Raw genomic sequence first — 22,718 nt, 5'->3', positions numbered from 1 at the left:
CCGGCAAGGGTGAAATGCCGGGCGTCTAGATGTAGACGCCCGCATTTCCCCGACGCCGGGAGACCGGCGCCCGGCATCACGATCGTAGTGATGCCGGGCGCCGCGAGCGGACAGCCGCGGGGGGGGGGAGGGTTAGGTTTAGGGCTCCCGGGGGGGGACTTAGGGTTAGGCACCCCCCTGGGAGGGCTAGGGTTAAGCTATGGGAAGGGGGTGGTTAGGGTTAGGCACTTGGGGGGGAAGTTAGGGTTAGGCACCCCTAAGGAGGGTTAGGGGGGTTAGGTTAGTGGATACTTACCTATCCACGATCGGGATTTCCAGCGCTGTCGGGCTTCCGCTGCGTTGCACTCTGCTCCTGTCTGGCTGCCGCTGACGGGAATCGAACCGCCGGCCATGCGGCCGGCGGTATTTCATACCAATTCCCTTGGTGCACATCTCTTTGGTCTCATAAAACGTATAGAAGACCATCTCTCTGCCAGGCCCAAATAGTGATGAGATAAACATTATAGGCAATTCAAATTAAGTACAGATAACAGCATAGGGAATATGCCAAGCTAAAGCAGCTTTTAGTCACTAACAGGACATAAATGCTGTACTCAGCAAACTTATGTACATTCTAAACATATTGTAGCCGAGTTGTGCTAGCTGCTAAGAATAGAGTTGAAAAGTATAGCTTTTCTGATGACTTATTAAAAAAGCCTGAGCATCTCTCAATCTCTTACTGCTGAGCCAATGTTTACATAAATCCTAAAACCCAGAGCTTCTGCACCAGACAGGAATATGTAAACATTCTGCAATAATGGCTGGGTTCCACCACTCTTGGAGCCTGGCTGTGTCTGAGATTCAGTATGTCCAAAATGCTTTTGGAGGACTTCGAAATTAAAAAAAAAAGGCAATCCTTGGCACACCGGATAAATACTGTACAATTAAGAAATTTGCTCTGATAATTAAAGTGTAGGTCATTAAAACCCAAATAGCATGCATTAACTGCTTTGCTAGAGCATAATTTGGCACTAGTCGGGCTTGGTCACATGCGAACATCAATAATTGTTCATGCAGTACCTGCACAAATTATACCTTTATTTTCAAAAGACTTAGGAGTATATTTACTAAAGTGAGAGTTAGTGGAGCTGTTGCCCATAGCAACCAATCAGATTTTAGCTATTATCTTCTAGAAGGTGCTAGTTTAATGTTATGTAGAATCTGAATGGTTGCTATGGGCAACATCTTCACTTCTAAAAACTTTACATATACCCCCTAGTTTCCAGAAAAGAGCATTATATTGCTGATTTCTCCTCATATGGCAAAAACAAACTACCCAGATTGGTCATTTATTATTGAAATTGCAAAAAAAATTAACTAATAGCTGTTCTTTTTAAAAAGAAAAACACATTTGCTAAGAAATATTTTATGGTTCTTGCTTCAACATTAATCCACCATTCCAAAACTGCAAAAACAGGATTCTAAACTTAGGTTTTTAAAATAAATTCTGATGGGGGAGATGAAGCATGGTAAGTGTCAGTATAAATGTATATTATCTAGTTATCACCAGGCAATAACTATTAAAGGGGACAAATCATTTGAAAGAGGGGATTCCCGTTTTAAAATGTGGGTGCCCTTGAATTATACTTGATAATGGTTACCCCAGTGCAGAAGTGTTCTCAAACATGATGACCAAAGAATACCTTTTTTCAAGGGTCACGATTTGAAAGAGGGGATTCCCCTTTTTAAAATGAGGATACCTCTCAATCTGTGGATGCCAGGATGGGGGAGACAGCATTAAAGGTGCTCTCGCCTATAATCTCGCTGTTCCCGTAGTGCAGTGGCTGTAGGGGTGGAGCTCAATGACATCATTGTCCTTAGCAGTGACGGGGATGAGGAGTTGAAGGTCTGCATATTGAGCAGGTATCGTAAATCTATCCAACTTGGCTTTGGAAAGTGGCAGATTGGAAATTCCTTTACTTGAAGAAAGAAAATTTATTTTGTTCCAGCTTAATCACCAAAACAGTTAGAAAGTCGCATTTGTATGCGCTGTGATATTTCATATGTAAAATATGTACAAATTAACAGATAGCTGGTTGTATTAGTGTATAAAAGAAACAATGAATTTGTGGAAAAGACACATTTTTTATAGAATTAACAAAAAAAAATATATGGGGCACTATCCTGGCAGCTGTAAGGATAGATTTCACATAGCACAAAATATACATCAGAACAAAACAGATGGAGACTGAGCGCCCAATTCACAATGGAGAGAAACCAACAGATGAGTGTGTCTTGGCCTGTCAGATAGAGGAAACATGAGGGCTCTTGGCAGGGGCCCGAACATTATTATGGGATTTCATATAGGAAACTCAAGAAATGCCTAGAGCCGACTGTCTTTATATAGCATTGTACTCATCTGCCCTTTCTGTATAAAGTGATTTAAATCAACCTAATCAGAATATCTATAGACAGTAACTGTAAATGTATAACTAGAAGTATGTGCTCTGTCTGCGTCACTTCGCTCCGTCTGCGTCACTTCGCTCCAAGGTACAGCTGCAAAACTACTAGTACAGCAGGGGGTGCAGCCACTACAGGGCCCAGAGGTGAGGGATCTGTACAATGACAGACCACCCCAACAAGGACCTTCATCATCTTTTTATGGGGTTTGTAATGTGTTTTTCCCCTGCCGAGGTGGTAACCACTTCAAAATGGAATGATGAAGGGCTCTATATTTCATATTTTATATTTCAGTATTTCATGTTTTATAGTTAAAAGTTTAATTTCTACGCTAATCAAAGCGAATGAGCAGAGGAGTACTTAGTAAGCTACCTGTATAGCACAGGTAATATGAGCCTTCTGCACTCATCAATAAATTCAGGAAAACTGGTTTTATTGGCTTTAACTATAGGTCAGACTGACCCTTCTGCTCAGGCCAGGATATGAAGGCGGTAGATAAAAAGAAATTAATAGGTATCTGCCATCCTCCTAAAATATTTACCTAGTAACATAACTGGTTTAGTGAGCAAGTTTATACAATGGAAAATTAATTTTAGTGGTAGATGCTGTATCTGTGTGTCACCCTTTAAGACTTTTGTTATACTCTGGAATACATTTCTAAAAGATGTGTACTGCATGCTGCCATATTTCTGTGTAGGCCATATATAACATCACAGAGAAAAAAAAAAAAAAAGAATATATATATTATATATATATTAAACAGCACTGCTAGAAGAAATGTATGCTACTGCAGCCTTTTGTTCTGTAACACCTACAGTACATTGAGGCAGACAATGAAATCATACTTGAGACACTTTCAAAAACATGTGCACAGATGAGGTTTGAAACTTAGCATTTCAATTCACTTGTGCTTAGTTCCAGTTTTTAGTGGAAGCAAAGTTTCACTACAATTTTCCTAAGGTTAAATAAATTATGTATGTTTAACTGATTGTTGTACAGTAGAAGTTTTCACTTGCTCCATTCTTTCAACTCTTCTGGGAACAAATGACTAATTCCCCCTTAAGTGGCATATCAGAGGAGCATTATGTGTGCGTGTATATAAACACTAAACAACACAAAAAGCGCTGATAGTGTAGTATGTTAGTAAACTCTGGAAATTAATCCTCAGTATACTTTTAAAACATTCCTAAGAGCTTATCTGATGGCTTTAAGGAAATCTTCGTCTATTTCTCAATGTATTGGAGACGTTCTGAAAGATACCACCGGCTACAGATATTCTCTGAAGTTACTGCCCAATTTGGGATTAATTTCCAGTGTTTACTAACATTCTACATTATTAGCGCTGTTGTAATTTATTTATTCTTAGGTCCATGCTGATTGGGAGCATGCTATTATTAGAGAGTACCATTTTATAAGCATGCTCAAATTTTATCACATTGAAGGATTGTTTAATGTAATATAAATACACTCATACAAGTGCACACACACACACACACACACACACACACACACACACATTCTTATGGTAGTGTGCTTTGTGCTTACCTGAGGTATTCTTCTTCTTTTAGTCTTTTGGCTGCCTGTGTAGACCTCTTTATCTGTAAGTCCAGTCTATGAAGGAAGTCTTTGGCAGATAGCTCTTCATCTTGTCCTACCAAAGGTTGGTTTATTTCCGGAGAGCTGGTTTGAGAGACATTATTTACAGGAGCAGATGCAGTTTCTTCACTCGGAGTATTGCTATCATCTTGATATTCATTTTCAGGAGAGTCCAATAAGCTAAGTCCATTAAATAAGGAGGTTTTCTCCAACATAACTGGAATATTTAGTGACTTCTTCAAGAAGATACAATCAGTAGAAAACAGTTTGTTGGCCCTCTTAATCTGCTCCATCTAAAAGGCAAAGATGAGAACAATATAACAGGTTTACCATACTAATATACACATATACACACACACACACACACACACACACACACACACACAGTAGAAGGTGCGGCACTCCTGAAATTGAAATGAACACTCAGATCGATTTTCAGTTTTTTGTAAGCTCAACTACAAACTGAAATCATCACACTGTGTGGGCTTGTCTCACAAATAATACATTTAGATTCCGACGTTTCGGATTTATTAGACCAGTTATCAAGGACCACAAATGATTAAACCCGAAACATTGGCATCTATTTGTGTGCCCGTGTATTATTTGAGAGACAAGCCCGGAGAGTTCCATCTGTTTTGCATATGCATAATAAATAAATAATATAAATAAAATATATATATATATATATTTATATTTATTACACACACATACATACACAGTATATATCTATATATACATATAATTAGAAGCAGGATTGAAAAGTAACTATCAATATTTAGACATAAGTAGTAATGCATGTATTGCATTTTCCGATTCTGTGATGTACATTTGGATCAAGCCCTCATAACGTATATTACTTTGTTCTAAGAAGGACAGCACATTAACAGGGGAGTTCAAAGAAAACCTTAGTTATTGCCATAAACAAAAAAAAAGTCAACATTAACACTTCAAAGCTGTAAATATTATTAATGTCAGAGGCAGATTCAATAGCACAAGAAGCAAGCTTTCGCCCTTACAATCTATTTTAAGATAAGTGCCTGGACTGATTTTCATTGCAAAATATTATTCTACTGCTGTTCCGCTCTGTCAGACCCTACATAGGTCACTGTATTTTACCAAGACAATAAAACTGCACCAATATACATCTCTTCACTCATCTGAAAATCTTTCCAAACTCAACCCGTCTGCTCTGCACAAGATCTGCATCTCTAATCCACACTCATTACATGCTCTCATTTCTGAACTTTTTTCGGGCTGCACCCACTCACTCTGTGGTATATTTCATTGTTTATTTCCTCTTAACATTAGGACTTCAACATGATTCATGGCTTATAATGGATCCGGTGGTACTCTTTCCGTCTAGCAGAGACTATATTACTTTTGTTTGCATACCGCATGCTTTTCTGCCCAGAACTCAAAGAAAGGACAAAAAAAAGGGAAATAATTGGATTTGTGCAATGTCTCATCTGAAAGATGCTTCATAGCCCAGAGTTATGTTTGCCTCATCTCTCCTCTCACACAATCAATAAGCTTTTTCTGGGACAAATGGTAAACAGAGGCTAGTGTGTCATTTCACTCGGAACTTACAAGAGAAGGTGATTGGGCCAGGGATTTTTAGAATACGCTTACTCATGTGCGTTTTATATTTTATTTTTCTCAGAAGATGGGTCATTGGGGTTTTAAACAATATTATTTTTTTCCCCACATAAATTTAACTTGAATAATCATGCAGGTATTAAAAAGATATTAAAATATACAAACAATTACCAGAAACTGTGTAACAGGAAGTCTCCTAAGTCTTATATTTGCTTCATGTCTATAGCAGAAATATCGACTTCCCTGCAGCTATTTCCTGAGAGTAAATTAAATCATTGTAGACCATTACATGGCTCTTTACAGTAAATAAGGGCCAATGGCAATCCTAAAATGGACACTGCACAAAACACGTTTCCATTGAATTAGTTATTTGCCGAAAACTGGCAAGATCATTTACACGGAGCACAGGCACCTGACATCTCAATAGATGCTGAAGCACAACCAACGTCATGATTTTATACTAAGACACAAGTAGAGAAAAACAGGAACAGTGCTGGCTGGAAATATTGAGTAGTTGTTTATCAAGTGTCTACTGGCAGAGAAAAGTAAAGGCCCTTATACACTAAACAATATTTTGAATGATATGCCCGATTCCAATGCATCGGAACGACAAATTGTTCAGATTGTCAAATGTGTACGCACTACGCGGCGGCATCTGTCGCATTTTTAGATCTTCTCTACATGCAGGTACATCTGTCAATCTCATTAAGGATTCCCTTCAGATCGTGCAGTGTGTATGTTCGACCAAACGATATGGTTACATTATATAGTTAACGATCTAACCACCAAATGATGCAAGATATATTGTTTGGTCATTTGTTAGATTGCACAGTGTGTATGCCCTAGATCATTTGTCCGGGAGTTCAATGGAAATCGTTGACGACATTGCAACGTTTGCAAGTCGTTTAGTCTGTACCTAGCATGAGACTTAAATAAAAGTGGATGTTGCTATGTCATACCTACCAATTGTCTCAATTTTCATGGGGCAGTCCTGACTGGCAGGCCAGAAAAGGGCAGGGTTTTGACTATAAGGGGGTACTTTTCTGGGCAGATTGGGGTGGAGTTTTGGCAGATCAAGGATATTTTCTCCCGATTTGGCATGTGTAAATATTGGGATTTATGCTAAACTTCAAATACAATAAAAAAATTGGAAGGGCTTCTGCAAAGAGAACATTTTTATCTTATGTATTTATTTTTAAAAAGGAAGACTAAGGGGCATACCCATTTGGCTGTGAGGTTTTCCCAGCAAAAATGAATACGTGGATCATGTCCAATTTTCTGTTACCGTGGATATGCATGGTATTCAATAGAAGAAAATCTAGCAAATTTTGTTTTCGCCCAAAACCCTGCAGGAAAAGTAAATAAATGGTAACAGTCTGTAGTGTTCATTCTAGCACCCTGCACCTGTCACAACCCAAGCAGTTCCTTTTTCCTGCCTGGAGTGTCTCTCTTTGCTCTGGTACTTCTAGCACACACTGTTGATGCACTGCTCAGATACAGACCAGAATGTGCTAGAAGCACCAGAGCAGAGAGCAACACCTAGGTAGGAAAGAGGAACTGCATGGGTTGTGACTGGTGCAGGGTTCTAGAATGAATACTGAGCCTGTACCCTAAAAAAAATTTAAATGTTGGGTAACAGTAATAATGGTTATTACTGCCCAAAAAAAATTGTTTGTTTTTTTTTAATGCATGAAATGGCTGATTTGTGGTTTCTTTTTTTTATTTACAGTACAAAAACTAAACAAAAAAAACTTTAATTATATTACAAAAAAAAATGTTTTTTTTTTAGAATTGGGATAATTTTAGGCCAATAAAAATAATTAAAAAAGATAATAAAGCAATTTTTTTTATGTTTAAATAAATGCTTTAAGTAAAATCTAAGGTACAAAAATTATCAAAAAAAATAAAAAATTGGGATAATATGAGGCAGTTACTGGTTTTAACGACCAATACTGAGACTTCCACTTGCTTAATTGGTCATTATTGGGGGTTTGTGCAGTTCTGGAACAAGTCCAGATAAAATTTCCTTTAAAAAAGAACAAGATTTTAGGAAAAATTGGACTTTTTTGCTCTGAAACTGCGTGCAAAAAGCCATGTTAATTTCTATAGAGGGAATTGCATAGGAAAAAAACCTTGTAGCTGTGGGAAAACCCCAGCACCACAAGGTTTGTTTTTTTAAATTTCGCCTGCAATTAGATATTTCAAACACTACTTTACTTTTTTTTGTTATTTTATCTTTAGGCTATAGCATCATTGCAGGTCATGAACCATATTAATACTTGTGCTATCATGGCAGCTTTCAATTAAGGCTATAAAAGGCCTAGTTGGTTGTGGCTCACAGCCAGCCCTTGTATAGATGTGTCCCTCTGTATCAGGAAGGTGAGTACATTTAACTGCAATGTAATGGTGTGCTGGGCATATAGGCTAATGTAGGGACCTGCAAAAAATGAAAGGGTCCCTTGACGCTGGGCTGCAGGCTTATGTGCTTTGATCAAATCATGACAAAATCCACTTGGTTTTATTTGCTGCACACACGAAGATTTGCAGTAAATTATTGTTAGCGCTGATAGCAAACGCTTTTCTGTTTTGTATACATTTATGGCATTAATATTGCCACGCTGCTGGTACCATGTACGATATGGGTAAAACCGAGCGAGGGCTTATTTCTTTTCTGTTTTGTTTCAAATTAATACTTCATCGTTGAATAGTACGTCTACTTGATCAAGAGTCGTAGGCAAAATACTAGCATTAATCAAGGCTACTGCAAACTGATAGCCGTTACACCAGAACTAAAACCCAGGTAGCTGCTTGATGTAAAAGGGGAAAGGGTTGGATTGCCGGGTCAAGTGACCCGGCAATCCAAGCCAGGTAACTTGCAGGGTTTAACACGGGAATAACCCGTGCAACCCTGCAGTGTAAACAGCGCGATCTGGGTCACGGTGACCTGGATCGTGCCGCATGGAGATGACGTAATCTCAGTGGTGCTTGGAGATGACGTAATCTCCAAGCGTCCACTTCAACACCGGGTCCTGGACTTGGGAATGATGATGTTCGTCCATGTAAGATGACGTTTTGCCTCTTTCTGAGTTCCGTTTTTTTGGAGGGAAAAATCCGAACTCCACGTGCAAACTCGAACCTATCCGAGCCTGCACATCCCTAATTATAACATGTCAAAAATTGTACTTGAAATTCATAAATATTAAAATGAATTCTCTTTAAAACCCATTTGTTTTTTTTAAACACATCTGATTGCTGACAAAGTCAAATTAACTGAACAAAAGGAATCCACTGAAATGTATCTATATAGTGATATCAGAATCATCTCAGGATAGCCGTGGGCCTTAGGCCCTGATTCAGAGCCGTTCGCTATTTGCGGTCGTTCGTTCAAAAACAAGGGGTGGCTATTCAAATGAACCGTTCGCAAATTGCAGTCTGTTCACACCTCTAAGTCTGAACGAGCGAGCAAAACATACGCTCGTTTATTTGTTAAAAACGCCCCCTGGCCGCTCGCACCATACGTCATGTCCGCTATTTATTAGATTAATCGAGTACATCGACCAGCGTATGAACTGCTCGCTATTCTTGTGGTTGGTGTTTGCTACCACAAATTTGCGAGCAGTTCTGGCTATAAAATAACCCAGTGACGTGGTCAATGACGCTGCTGTATTAATTATGCACACCCATAATACGCCCGTTTTGACCTTTAAGCACGCCTGCGTTCGGATCTCCACTCCCCATTTTCAAGCACCTTCCCCTGTTACCACCCACATACGCCTCATTCTGTCACTCAAAATAGCAGGCACTCGCTATATAGCGTACAAACGATTTTTGGCCGCACTGACTGGTTCGCGCATGCGTACTAAAAACCGTACGCATGCGCAGATGTGCAAACATCGCTCGGAACGAGCGTACTGCCGCTAACGAGCGGCTCTGAATGAGGACCTTAGTTCCTATTTAATCATATAGTTCATTCAATTTCCTTGGAGCTCAGTTGCAAATGCAGGATTTTGAAAGGGTTTTTTTCCAGATCCTTGGTTACAGAAACAATGAAAAAACATCTAGCCACAAATAAATAAATGTTATATATATATATGAGAGAGAGAATACAGCTTACACAGGATTTAGGACCACTACAGTAAAATATACCACTCAGCCTATGACGGGGTACACACACACACTGACTGACACAGACACACACAGACACCTCTATCCCTAAAAAACATGAATGCAGCAGGCAAATTAATACAGCCAGCATGATTTATTAAAGACCCCCCCTTCCCCCTTATACAGTGCCCCCTATGTAGCGCCCCATATAGAGTGACCCCTATGTAGTGTTCCCCCATGCAGTGCCCTCAGTAGTGTCCCAAGTAGTAGTCCCCCCACCCCTATGCAGTGCACCTTACATATATAGGACAAAGACACAAAAAGAAAAAAAAACTTACCTGAATCCCTGCGCCTGCCGCTGTCCGCTCCTCCACCCTCCCGGCCCACTCTGCACCATGAGAGAGACGTCTTGACGTCTCTACCATCACCCACTGCGGGAGCCAAAAGACGGAGCTCATGAGTGAGCTCCAGGCCGGCTCCGGCAGTTGGCGCAGCAGCCAATGAGAGTCTGTCTGACTCTCATTGGCTGCTAAAACAAACACACCGAAGCCTGGTAGTACGAGTGTACTACGTGTCGCCGGCGTTGGTGGCTTGTTACTGTGAAGTGCGGACCGCACTCACTGCGGTCCGCACTACACTTACTGATCGGCGGGCAGGGGTGGTTTCTGGGTACTTAGAAACCTCCCCTGCGTGCGCGTATGCATCTGCTATGCTTTGCCTAAAGCTGGGTAAACACTAACAGATATATTGGGGAATTAATTGATCGGCCAATATATCTTCTGCCCGTCGGCCAGAGTGTACCAGCAATATGTCTGTGAATGACGTTGTTCAGACATATCGCGTCTGCTGTGCTGTAGATACGATGGCAGATATATCTCCAGATTTATCTGGCCATCGGCCAGTGTATACTGGCGGTCTGCCGACTGCCTATACACATGCAGCAGAGGCCGCTGGGTGGGGGGCAGACATGCCCCCGCCCCACGGCCTCCGGGACCCGCGGCCAGAAGCAGATGATGGCCGTTCAGTGTGTATGAATGACCATCATCTGCAGATCACTCGATCTGCAGATGTATCTGTATAGTAAGTTTAAAGAATGGTAAATAATGGTAACTGAGGTGATCATTTTGGCATGGAAACTTAGAAGTAATTTACTATGTTCTCAATCCACAGGCTCTGCATAAAGCAGAGTTTCCCAAACGCGGTCCTCAAGGCTCCCCAACAGTTCAGGCTTTAGAGATATCCATGGTTGAGCACAGGTGTTAAACAAATTGACTGGGGTACTAATTAATTCACCTGTGCTCAACCATGGATCTCTCTAAAACCTGAACTGTTGGGGATCCTTGAGGACTGCGTTTGGGAACCTCTGGCATAAAGTTCAGTATTTGATAGACCCATTAAAAACCATTAGACCCATAAAAGGAACCTTGTGTCCAGAAGGTTAATGTAAGTATGGTCAGGATATACGGTATGATATATATAGTAAATTGTAACTCAGGTTAATGCAGAATTTAAGAACCAATGGAAACGAGAATTTTATATATATATATCTATCTTACACATACATACCCACCACTATTGTCCATTCCCATTTAATCATGAGTCAAAGGGTATTAAATATTTCTCAAACATTGCAGAAATCAAGTAATGGTGCGTACACACGATCAGATTTTTCCTTCAGATATGAACGATAACGATTTAAAAATCGTTCAGTCGTTCATATCTGAAGGAAAATCGTTCATATCTGACATGCCTGAACGATGGACGATCAACGATGCGCGTTCCCGTTTGTCAGATAACGATATCTGACATCTGATGGGTTTGCAGTCAGACTTGGACGATTCCATTCATTTTAATGCAGTCAAAAATCGTTCAATCGTTCAAAACTTTGGTAAAATCGTTCAAATCGCTTAATCGTTCATCTGACAAATCTGACCGTGTGTACGCTCCATTAGAATGATTTAGTATTTATATTCATAGGGTCATGGGATTTTTAGAGAGGATAACTAAGAAATGAATACTCCAGGGGAAACGGGGTTATTATGGTACTGTGGTAAAAATCAGATTGATAGGATGTCCCTTCGTCAACAAACCTGCTATACCAGTAGCAATAACCCTTTCATCAAAATATTCCTCAATGCTGTAAATTTTCCATTGAGCACAAAAAATGGATTGCTTGGCAAAATTATGAAAGTGACAGTCGTATAATTACCGCTTGTATTCTTCAAAGCAATAAGACTGTCCATGATCACAAGCCAGGCACATTTATCAGATGGTTTTAAAATTATTTATTTCTAATATGATTAATATTGTAAAGTGTGCAGAGGACATGTACTGGTATTCATCTCATAACTAAGCTAACATCAACACATTTTCTTTAATATCCTTCTGAGCAAATATTTCCACAGGATGAAACGGATACTTTAATATTAAACTGTATTGCTTAGACTTATTATCAGGAATAAAATGGAGATTCTTTGACACTGCAGATAGATCATTGTCGGGATTTGTTAATCTGCTCATGTATATTATAGATGCACACCACCATCCTTTGAAAGGAAAGAGGGACAAGGGTTTTTTTTCCCCCAAACTATCCTTCTTTTGAGACCATAGAATAGTGTGTTTGCTGATAACTATATTGTCTGATAAGACGTGAGCCTGCATGCTCCTGTGGATGAAGACTTTCTTTTTAGTACAGTGAAGCCTCCCTTGTTGTCTATTTCAGATGCTGGGATGATCAGTAACAAGCCCATGCTCTTATTTTTATCTAGCACCAAAGGGAAACAGATTTACGGCAGTCAAGATGAAATGTGACTATTTCTACACCCGGGTGCACAATGAAATGAACAGCAGGTCTGACACAGAAAGGACAGCACTCGTCTCGCTGTACAGTGTTCTGGCACATATTGGATTGCTCATAGAAAATGAACAGTAGCCTGCAACTTATTATACGGTCTGATTTTCAGTATAGGCGGAGTTATCCACACTTTTATAGATGGCTAATAAACACAAGTATACACTCCACCCAGCTCTAGGTTGTGTCAGCTAAAGGGATATAATAGCTGAAACTGGATACTAATAGCCTTGCTCATGTGCTGTTGCATCTGTAGTACACCCACAAGATCAATTCAAAGAAACTAAACAAAAAGCATTAGAGAAAATAAGACTCATTCACTGTACACCCTCCCCCTCTCCCTACGCCTCCATCCCTGATGCCTAAACCTAACCTCCCACCTAGTGCCTAACCCCAGAACTTACCTCCGAGATGCTGGCACCGGCATTCTAATCGTCGGCATTGCGACTGTCAGTATATTGACCGGATGGATCCCCATAATGAGAGTTAAGCTTAAAAAGCAAGTAAACCGCTGCTGCAAAGTGATATATACAAAGTCCACATAATATTATTGAACAACATTAGGTATATGAAATAAATTACCTACTTTACTTAAAGAAATCTGTCCAGAGTGTTGTAACATGAAAGTCTGTGGTGCAGGGACTTGGATTAGTAGCAAAATAGAGAGAGATGTTTTTTTTGGGGGGGAATCCCCTTACACTCCATTCTTGCAAGATGTCACAAATCCCTTGGGATCAGCCTATCCAAATTTTGAGCCCAAATTCTCATTCCAACCTGACTCAGGTTAAAGCTCGGTACCATCCCTTACTGCAGGGTTGTCTGGGCTGAACCTACCTACTACGCAAGATGCTTACTTCAATACACCTCCCAGAGTTTTCTTCAGATTGCCATTAAGTTCCACTGGTATTCTGATCACTTATGGGCATCAGTATTTGATCCTCGACCAAGCTCTACGTTGTTACATTCTTCAGCGCTGCCACTAACAGCTCCCTTGCATTCTCTCTTAGTGCATCTGTGTTACTGCCAACACCACCTGCATCGGGTCATTCCACACCTCAACCATCATTATGAACCATCCTAGCAAATTGTACATTAACCAGTGCCTTCCCACTTGTGGCCTGCACGATTAACTTGCCTTTTAGTGGCTGTGGCCGGAGACTGGCCACACGTGGGTAAAATGGCCGCAGCGGCACTTAAGGGGTTTACCCGTGCTGTGAATCCATCTTTAAAAAGTTATAGGCGCTAGGTGAAATATTTTGCAATATGTTACCGGCGCTAGGCGCCAGGTGTGTAAGATTGCAATTTTAAATGTATTGTCTTCCGCGGCATGGACCTCCTCCGGTGGCTGCGGCAATGGTGCTAACACCTGGTGCACTACACCAGGGGACAGGATGTAAGGAGCCACTGAGTGGTCCACGCTGGGGACTGGGAGCCTGCAGCGGAGACTCTTGTCTGGAAATGCAGGGCTGAGTGGCCACCCGCTGGAGACAGGGACAACCAGCTCCCAGTGTAGCATGGCAGAAGGGGGTTGGGGGAGGTAGCTGCCGGTGCCCCAGGTAGACTGGCCGCACGCACGGGGGCAGGGAGAGCCAGCTCCCTGTACCCCCAGTGTTAAGGAGGGCTAGATGCAGCCCAGACTAGCTCTGGCAGCTGCGGGCACTTAGTGGTTTAACTCCCGATACACTGCAAAGCTAGAACTCTGATGTAGAAGCCCGTAGTGCTGGGGGACCAGGAAGACCAGCTCCTGGTATGTCCCAGTGCTGAGAGGGTCGGGGGTGGGTGGGGAGAGCCCCAGCACTAACCAGACGGAAGTGCTGAGTACCTCACACTGGGGACTGGGAGCTTGGCTCCCAGTGTCCCACCACTGCAGGGCTAGGGAAGCCCAGCGCACAGAGTGTATAAAAGCACCAGCATATTTAAAAATACAGTGATCAATAAGATATATAAATGTGTTTAAAAAAAGCTATGTGCCGCACTGTGACGGGACACCAGCTCCCGAACTGCAGCATGTAAACCCTGTTGCAGGGCACAGGCTCATTGTATATATTTGTACAATGTAAAGTGTTTTAAATATATTTAGAGGTAAAATGCGCTTACCTTTTTCCCTGGAGGTCCAGGGGGATCTGGAGCTCTCGTTGGGCTGCTGGGTCACGCAGCCTCTCTCCTATGGGAATTAAAAGCCTTGCTCTTTAGCCTCATGCCTGAAAGTGGCATGAGAAGGTAGAGGAAAGGCTGCATAATGCAGCCAGCTAATTGTTTTGAGGGAGCTCCAAAGAGCTTCCCCTCCGTGACCAGGAAACCCTCCCTGAGGGCCTTGGGTGCCCACCTCTGCAGCTCAGATTCAGGTTAGAGGTGGCAGGCTTGGTCCCTTAGCAGATTCCTGGAAGTTAAGTTTTGGAGGGAAGATTTTTTTTAATTCCAGACCTGATGGAGCCTGGGCGTCGCTGAGCTCTGCGGGTGGGCTCAGGCACAGAGGAATGACCACTCCCCACTGTCCATAGGGGACAATGTTAAAGGTGAGCATGCCTTGGGCATGCAAGGCACATGCACTTAATTTGATTGGGTAAAAATCACAGGGCGGACTTACCCCCTGTGGTAATGTGTATTGGAGTGACATAAAAGAAGGCCTGCAAGCCTGGTTTGGGTATGAAACATCTGTATGCTGACCCTCCTTAAGCTGAGGGGAAGAGCTTTTTTTTAAGACTATTTGAGCAATAAAAATCTTGCCTTTACAAACAACTACATCTGAATCCTGCGACAACAGAATTGCGCCAAACGTTACTCCGTTCTCCGGCTGTTCTGCATTGACCCCAGTGTCTCCAAGCTCAAGCCCTCTTACAGCTACCGTGCCTGGTCCATTGTGAGGGATCAGCCAACACCAATCAGGTGGTGTGGCCACAGCTCGTCGACGCATACGCAGAAGCGGTTCCAGGTGCCAGCGGTAGGAACCTGGGTGTACGTAAGTGTTTCCAAATGCCGATGGTAGAAGTTTGGTGGTGGCAGTAATGTTACACGCCCACTGCAGAGTGGGCAGAGTCAATAACAGGTGATTACTAACGGCAAGAGGAAATCCCTGATGCCCCAAGATCCAGTGGGGATCGAAACTAATCAGTGATCAGGTTGCGAGTGAGGTCATCTGGTCACATTGGCACTAAGGTGGTGTCTCCTGAGTCAATTACTGTACGAAATGTTGCGCAGTCCATACAGTAACTCCTCCCAGAGGACATCCACCTTATACAAATATATTGTGTTTGCAAAACAACTAGTAAGTATCTCCTATTGGAACAAATCTCTCTTATTGGAAGTACCAAGAAAACTAGTATTTGTAGCTTATATACTACTGTAGTTTAGGATAAGGCAAACAAATTTCAACCTTAGCTGCGCCAATTAGTCCAAGAATTCCATCCGGAAATTGCCCACATCAGTATTAGGACGGTATAGCGGGGGCCATGGCATTGCTAGTGACATCCTCAGGTATTTCTGTATGTACAAAAGATCTGAGGATGCAGCGGAACGACCCACGGGAGCGCAAATCGGCATTGTGATAGTGGGTACACACTACACGATTTGAATGATTGGTCGTTCGGAATCTGCCAAATCGCTCAAGATATCGTCTAGTGTGTACACACCTTAGGAGTGATTACACAACTCTACGACAGGCAGACTAGGTAAGATAACTACGGGATAAGGAACACAGCATAGCAGTATCTTTACTATCTGCTACTAACTGCTTAGAATATAAGACCAGTGTAAGAAATGGAAAAAAAAGTTACCTACAAAGCATCCTACAGGATCCTGGTGGTGATCATCCCGGCGGTCACAATACCGGCAGCAAACTCCAGACGGTCAAAATCCTGACGGTGAGTATTAGGGTTAGGCACAAAGAGAGGGGTTAGGGTTAGGCTGCTGTAAGGGGTGATTAGGGTTAGGCTGCCAAAGGGGGCAGTTAGGGTTAGAATACTCACTAAAATTAGTCTGCATTTTGACCGTTGGGATTCTGCTGTCAGTATTTTGACAATCGGGATGGTCACCGCGGGGACATCCTACTCAACCCGCAATAGTAATAGGCAGGATCACTGGCATAATCTTAATACAGGTTCATTTGTTTGTTTTTTTAAACTTTTTCTGTAGCCAAAACAAGTTATTATACTCAAGCTATAGCTTTGCCATAGAGCTTTACTGCAGAGATATGGGCCAAGGGCCTGATTCAGAGCCGCTCGCAAAAAGCGGCCTTTTTTTTTTTTTTTTTTTTTTTTAAACGGCCTCCTGGCCGCTCGCATAGCTGTGGGTGACCACCCACAGCTTTTGCGAGTGGCCAGGTGATGGTCGCGACCATCGGGCTTGCGACAAGACCCTTGTGGTAGGGTCTCGTTCCAGCAAGCCCCAGTGAGCTTCTGGCTCTAATAGAGCCTCTACCCCAAAGGGCAGGCGTTCCTTCGGGAATGCCTCCGTTTGACCAGCCATCCCCCCCCCGTCCCGCCTACCAAACAGGGCAAGCTGTCGATCAACATTGACAGCTGCTCCTTTTGGATGCGAGCGCCAGAGCGAGTGATTTCTCGCTCGCTTCGGGGCGCGTGCGCACTGCCCGGCCATCAACTCGCTTGCTAGCGGGTCTGAATCAGGCCCCATGTGAGGTCTCCAGGTCTGGGGGGTAAGGGCCATTTTGCTATAAATGGAGATAATATTATAATTAGGAGTAATGATGGGTACACACAATACAAACAATTGTACAATATATCGTTCTTACACGGATCCGAACAATATATTGTATGGATCGTGCCGTGTGTACACATGATTGCACATGCACGACAGTCGTTCATCGCATCGTCCCATCTGCCATGATGTACACCGGATTGTGCAGTGTGTACGGCACGCGCAATGTTTCGTTACTTCGCAACGTGTAATGGGTACCCTATTTGGGGGTTCTATGATCATATGGAGAGCGCTCAGTCACCAATTAATTTTTTTCAACAGCCGGCATGTCAGTTCCAGAGATCATGTGACAGATTCAGAAGCCATTAAATTGCATCATGTCATGCCTACCGTTAAAATGCTTTTCAAACGGTCTCCTCATTTGTATATAGCACCCTCTACCATCAACCGCTATAGGAAAAGATGGTAGATTTAAATTATATATATATATATATATATATATATATATATATATAGTAATCCCGACACTCACTCAGGTGATATAGATGAAAGCGTGGGTGCCCTCCATGAACCACCGGGTCCTGTACAGCAAGCAAAGAAGAATGGCGGCACTCCACGACTGGCAGTAAAGTCAAATATTTGAATAAGCGTTCCAACGTTTCGAGCCAATGCCCTTCGTCTGGGATACCGGTATCCCAGACGAAGGGCATTGACCCGAAACGTTGGAACGCTTATTAAAATATTTTTACTTTACTGCCGGTCGTGGAGTGCCGCCATTCTTCTTTGCTTGCTATATATATAAAATTTATGTTTTCTAGCACAACCAGAATGCATGCTATGTATCGTTGAAAACTGTGGCCCACTCCGATTTGTGAACTGAATATTAGTCTAGTCTAGCCGGGAAAAGGGTTTCTTACGGATACATGCGACCCGCCTTTTTGGTTCACAGGGAATGGATGTTATCTGTTGGCTGCATATATAAATTCGTTGTCGGCTGTCATTAGTTTTACACTTCAGATATAGTAGCTCCTAGGGCCTGATTCAGACCCACTCGCGAGCGGCTGTCCGCTCGCAAGTGGGTCGATGTTCTGGACTGAGCATGCGCACGACGGAGGGAGCTCCGTCGTGCGCATGCGCCAGACGCGACGAGCGAAGGAAAGTCCTTCGCTCGTTGTGTCCGATCAAAGGGGGCGTGCTGTCAATGTTGATTGACAGCACGCCCCCTTTGGTAGGCGTGCCGGGGGCGTGCCTCCCTGACGGGGGCGTTCCCACGGGAACGCCTCCTGTCAGAAGCCGGCCCACTGACATCACTAGTGATGTCAGTGGGAGTGATTTTGGCTCTGATAGAGCCAAAATCACTCCAGAGCTTGCGGTTGAAAACCTCAACCGCAGGCTCCGGCTCGCAAATTCGATGGTCGCGATGGTCTCGACCATCGCGGCCATCAAACTGCACGCTCGTATAGCCTGTGGGTGGTGACCCACAGCTATACGAGCGTCCAGAAGGACGCTCCATTTTCATAGAGGCCGGCCCTCATTCAGAGCGTGCGCTCTGCTCAGAGCGTACGGCTCTGAATGAGGGCCCTAGTTCCATATGGTCTTGGATTTATTTTTACAGTACTGGCAGTCTCTGGTTTCTTGTCAGGTTAGAGTGCAACAGGTTGGAGGGGGTGTAATATGAGAAGTTGACATTCAGAATGTCAAAACTAGAATACAGACAGGTTCTAAATGTCGACAAGGAATATGTCATTCACACGTCAACATGCTCATAATATAAACATTTAACATGTCCACACTAGAATGTATGGGTCAATACAATTAGGTGCAAATTGCACGCGCCAAAGAATTCTCCAATACAAATAAAAATGCCTACTTGTGGTACTCGCAGCAGAGGTTTGCGGATTGACTGCCAAATGTGATGTGAGACATGTGCATGAAAAAATGGGGAGACTTCCTGGACCCCCCAAAATGTATACTTTCTTTAGCAAGACCGTATAGAAAGCTGTTTGTGTGCATTAGGAAAGTACTGTCGGTTTTTAAATTGTGTCAAATTGCTGATTTGTGCTTTTTTATAATAAAAATGCAAAAAAAATAATAAAAAGCAAAACTTTTTAATTTAATCTCAAAAGAATTAAACGAAAAATGCAGAGGAAAAAAATTTGATTTTGGGTTGCTTTCAGAGCACTTTGAAATATGTAAAAAAATAAAATGATTAAAATCATTAAGCTCATTTGAAACTTCCAATTGCCTAATTAATCAGTAGGTGGGGTGTCCAAGGGGTTCAGCTCGGTGTCACGATATTTTAACCTTAAAATAAAGAGTTTCCTTTCCATCTCTCACCCTCAAGGAGGTGAGAATGGAAGATTGCGAATTGACTGACTGGTTCAGTGCGAGTTGCTAATTGGATTGCAAAATGAGTACGCTATATGAATTTGAAGAGAAAATAGCAACTTGCACATAACACCTAATTGGATTGACCCTATAGTTATTTTGCATATTTTAGGGTAACCCTAACAATAACACAAAAATTTGTTAAATGTTAACATTTTAGCCATGTTGACATTTTGCTTGTCGACCTTATGTCCATGCTGATATGATGAATGTTAACATTCTGACCTAATACCTTTGACAAAACCTTATTAAGATTCCATGAGGCAATGATGTATTTATAATGGGTGCACCCATATATAGCTATACTTAACTCTCCATAGTACTGCTCTGCAGCGCCGGGCAGTGCTGCAGAACAGCAGAAATCACAGAAAAAATGGCGGTGGCCCTTTTCCTGGTGACTTGCACATTAGACATGTCCCCAGCAATAAGGCGCGAGAGCCATTTTCCCGAAGTCCTGCGCATGTGCATGTAAATTCTGTCACCAAGCCAGAATCTACTACGCTGTCAGAGAGGAGGGGACTGCATGCGTGAGACCCGGATAGCGACGAGCAAACCGTCGCTCCAGGTCTCGCACCAAAGGGGGCGTGCTGTCGATGTTAAGTGACAGCATGCCCCCTTTGGTGGGTGGGCCGAGGGGGGGGGGGGGTGGCTGCCCAAACGGAGGCGTTCCCATGTGAACGCCTCCGTTTGGGGGCGGCCCCACTGACATCACGAGTGATGTCAGTGGGAGAGATTTCAGCTCCGTTAGAGCCGAAATCTCTCTGGGGCTTGCGGCCACGAGACCCTACCACAAGGGTCTCATCGCAAGCCCGATGGTCGCGATGGTCTTGACCATTGCGACCATCTTCCTGGCCGCTCGCTATAGCTGTGGGCGGTCACCCACAGCTATGCGAGCGGCCAGGGGGCCGTTCTAAAAAAAAAAAAAAAAAAAATGACCGGCCCTGATTCAGAGCGAGCGCTCTGTCAGAGCGTCCGGCTCTGAATCAGGCACTGAGCACTATACACAGGACTCAACTGATACATAGATCACACCTGTATCACGTACTGGTCACTATACACAGGTTACTCCGATATTACAGAAGGCCACTGATGGTTCTTCACCATCAATGGCAGCGAGGGAGCTATTTTTTTCGTTCCTACCCAGCGCAGGGGGGTTCAGAACTTAGGGCCTGATTCAGCAAGGAACGCAGTTGCTAATAGGCACGCAATCGGACGATTGTTGCATGCATCGCAGTGCGTGAACCAACCACTGCGATCGGGACTGCGATCGCAGTGACTACACAGACCCATCGCAGAGTGATTGACAGGGAGTGCCATTTGTGAGTGGCAAAGAGGTGGTGGTTATCAAAACGCAAGCGTGCCAGTGTGTTTGAACACTGTTGCAGGGGCATGCATAAATTATCCACTGCGATGCCCTGCGCAGCCTTACAGATGTATGTAAGGTAAGGTGGGCGTCCTTGTGTAGTGCTGGGGCAGCATAGCGATCGCAATGAATTAGCATACTATCACAGTTGAACTGCGTGCATAATCGCTACTGCATTCGCAGTTGCGTTCGGTAGTGAATCAGGCCCTTAACTCCGTCCCCTGACGCCGACTGCATTGCAGACTGCATTGCACCTGATTGGCCCATTGTCTGGGTGTCCCATCTCCTACTTATTTAGATCAACGTGCACACCAACCGATGTGAAACACCACTGGCACCATCGATAGTGGACCCATCAAAGGTTATCACACACCTGATGCAGCCTATGGATGGTGGGCCCTGTAGGACATAAAAGGGCCTAGGTTAGTAGGTTGCCTCCAACACCTAATGGCTAATTTGTCCTGGATGGATGGATAGATAGAGAGCATCCTTCTCTTCTGATCACTGCCAGTCAGACACCGCAGGATGCTGCCAGCCATGACGCCATATACAGTACACACATATTCCCAGGCTGCAGGATGGGAGCACCGCGCACACAGCCCCCAGAGATCCCTCTCTGCCTGATGCAGGCCCACGGCCCCGTATCTATTCTACAAAGGCCCAGCCTCTCCTTACCGTCACCCCGTATTTGAGAGCGATGCCCTGCAGAGTGTCGCAGGGGCTGACCGGGTGCTCAATTAACCTCTCAGCCCAGGGGGCGGTCACGCTGGCTGTGCTGCCGTACGAACGGGTCTTGGTCCGGGCCAGGCTCAGGGACAGCTCGGCGTCAGACTCGCACTCCCCGGGGAACATGGCGTAGCCGAGCCGGCTCCCCCCATCCCTGTGCGGCTGCAGCACCGGAGACAGTTCCGCCATCTTCTACGGAGTAGACGCACCGGCGGTAACGGGCACAACATGCACTGGCTCTCCCACTGACATCCCACACGAGCCGCTAGGTGGCGCCGGGGTGACCGGAGCGACGCGGTGAGGGGAGGGGAAGCTGGTCGGGTGTGTAGTCTGCAGCCTCCCCTGGCTGTCACCCATCCTGTCATGTCTCCTTTCCTATTTTATGTTATCTGATGTTTTTGTAAATAAACTTCTCCATCCGGGGACTCCGTGCATGCTACTCCTCTCTCCCTTCCTTGTATTTACTGTGCATCGTCTTATTGACCTCTAATGACCTTTCAATTTAGACAATGTTATTGAAATAAGATTAGTAGAAAATAACTGGGATGCCTATAGGAATATAAACATACAGTTCAGACCTGCTACACTTATTTTTCTTTAGGAGCCTAGTTATCATTAAATATTTGCAGCATATTACCTATAAAAACACCCGGTTTTGGGGAATTCCCTTTAGTATCCCCCAGATGCATTATAGAGGGATCACAGAAGATATCTCTGCTGCAGTCCCTCCATTTGCGACAGTAGCCACAACCCTGAGGCGTAACTAGGGTCTTTGGAGCCCAGGGCACGTTGAAGAATGGCGCGCCGCCAGTTTAAACAGCTTATTAGAGTCTTGTGGCAATAGATGATATTAGAATTGATAAATTATACAATTGCCCAAGACAAATATAAGGATTTCCTGCAGTAGGAATTTTAACAAGTGTCCCTCATGGCCATGTGGTATAAAAAAGGAAAAAATAAGTAAATAAATGTTCTTTTTACCGGGATGTTGAACCCGCAAGT

The 22,718-nt window shown here is 43.6% G+C and overlaps 1 protein-coding gene across 2 annotated transcripts in view; it reads right to left on the bottom strand.

Moving 5' to 3' along the window:
- Positions 1-22,088, bottom strand: part of LYSMD2 (LysM domain containing 2) — a 33,313-nt gene extending 11,225 nt beyond the window's left edge. The window contains exons 1-2 of one of the 2 annotated variants that reach the window (XM_088472774.1): positions 21,666-22,088; positions 3,985-4,328 (exon numbers count right to left, since the gene is read on the bottom strand). In XM_088472774.1, coding sequence (XP_088328900.1) covers positions 3,985-4,328; positions 21,666-21,905 — 584 coding nt within the window. In that variant the 5' untranslated portion in view covers positions 21,906-22,088. The remainder of the gene's footprint in view (positions 1-3,984; positions 4,329-21,665) is intronic. The other variant, XM_088472773.1, reaches the window with a different exon arrangement.
- Positions 22,089-22,718: the final 630 nt, after the last annotated feature.

This window comes from Taudactylus pleione, unplaced genomic scaffold (assembly GCF_031769625.1).
Source record: "Taudactylus pleione unplaced genomic scaffold, aTauple2 ptg000129l, whole genome shotgun sequence".
In the NCBI taxonomy this organism is placed as follows: Eukaryota; Metazoa; Chordata; class Amphibia; order Anura; family Myobatrachidae; genus Taudactylus; species Taudactylus pleione.
This window is presented reverse-complemented; position numbering and strand designations above follow the sequence as displayed.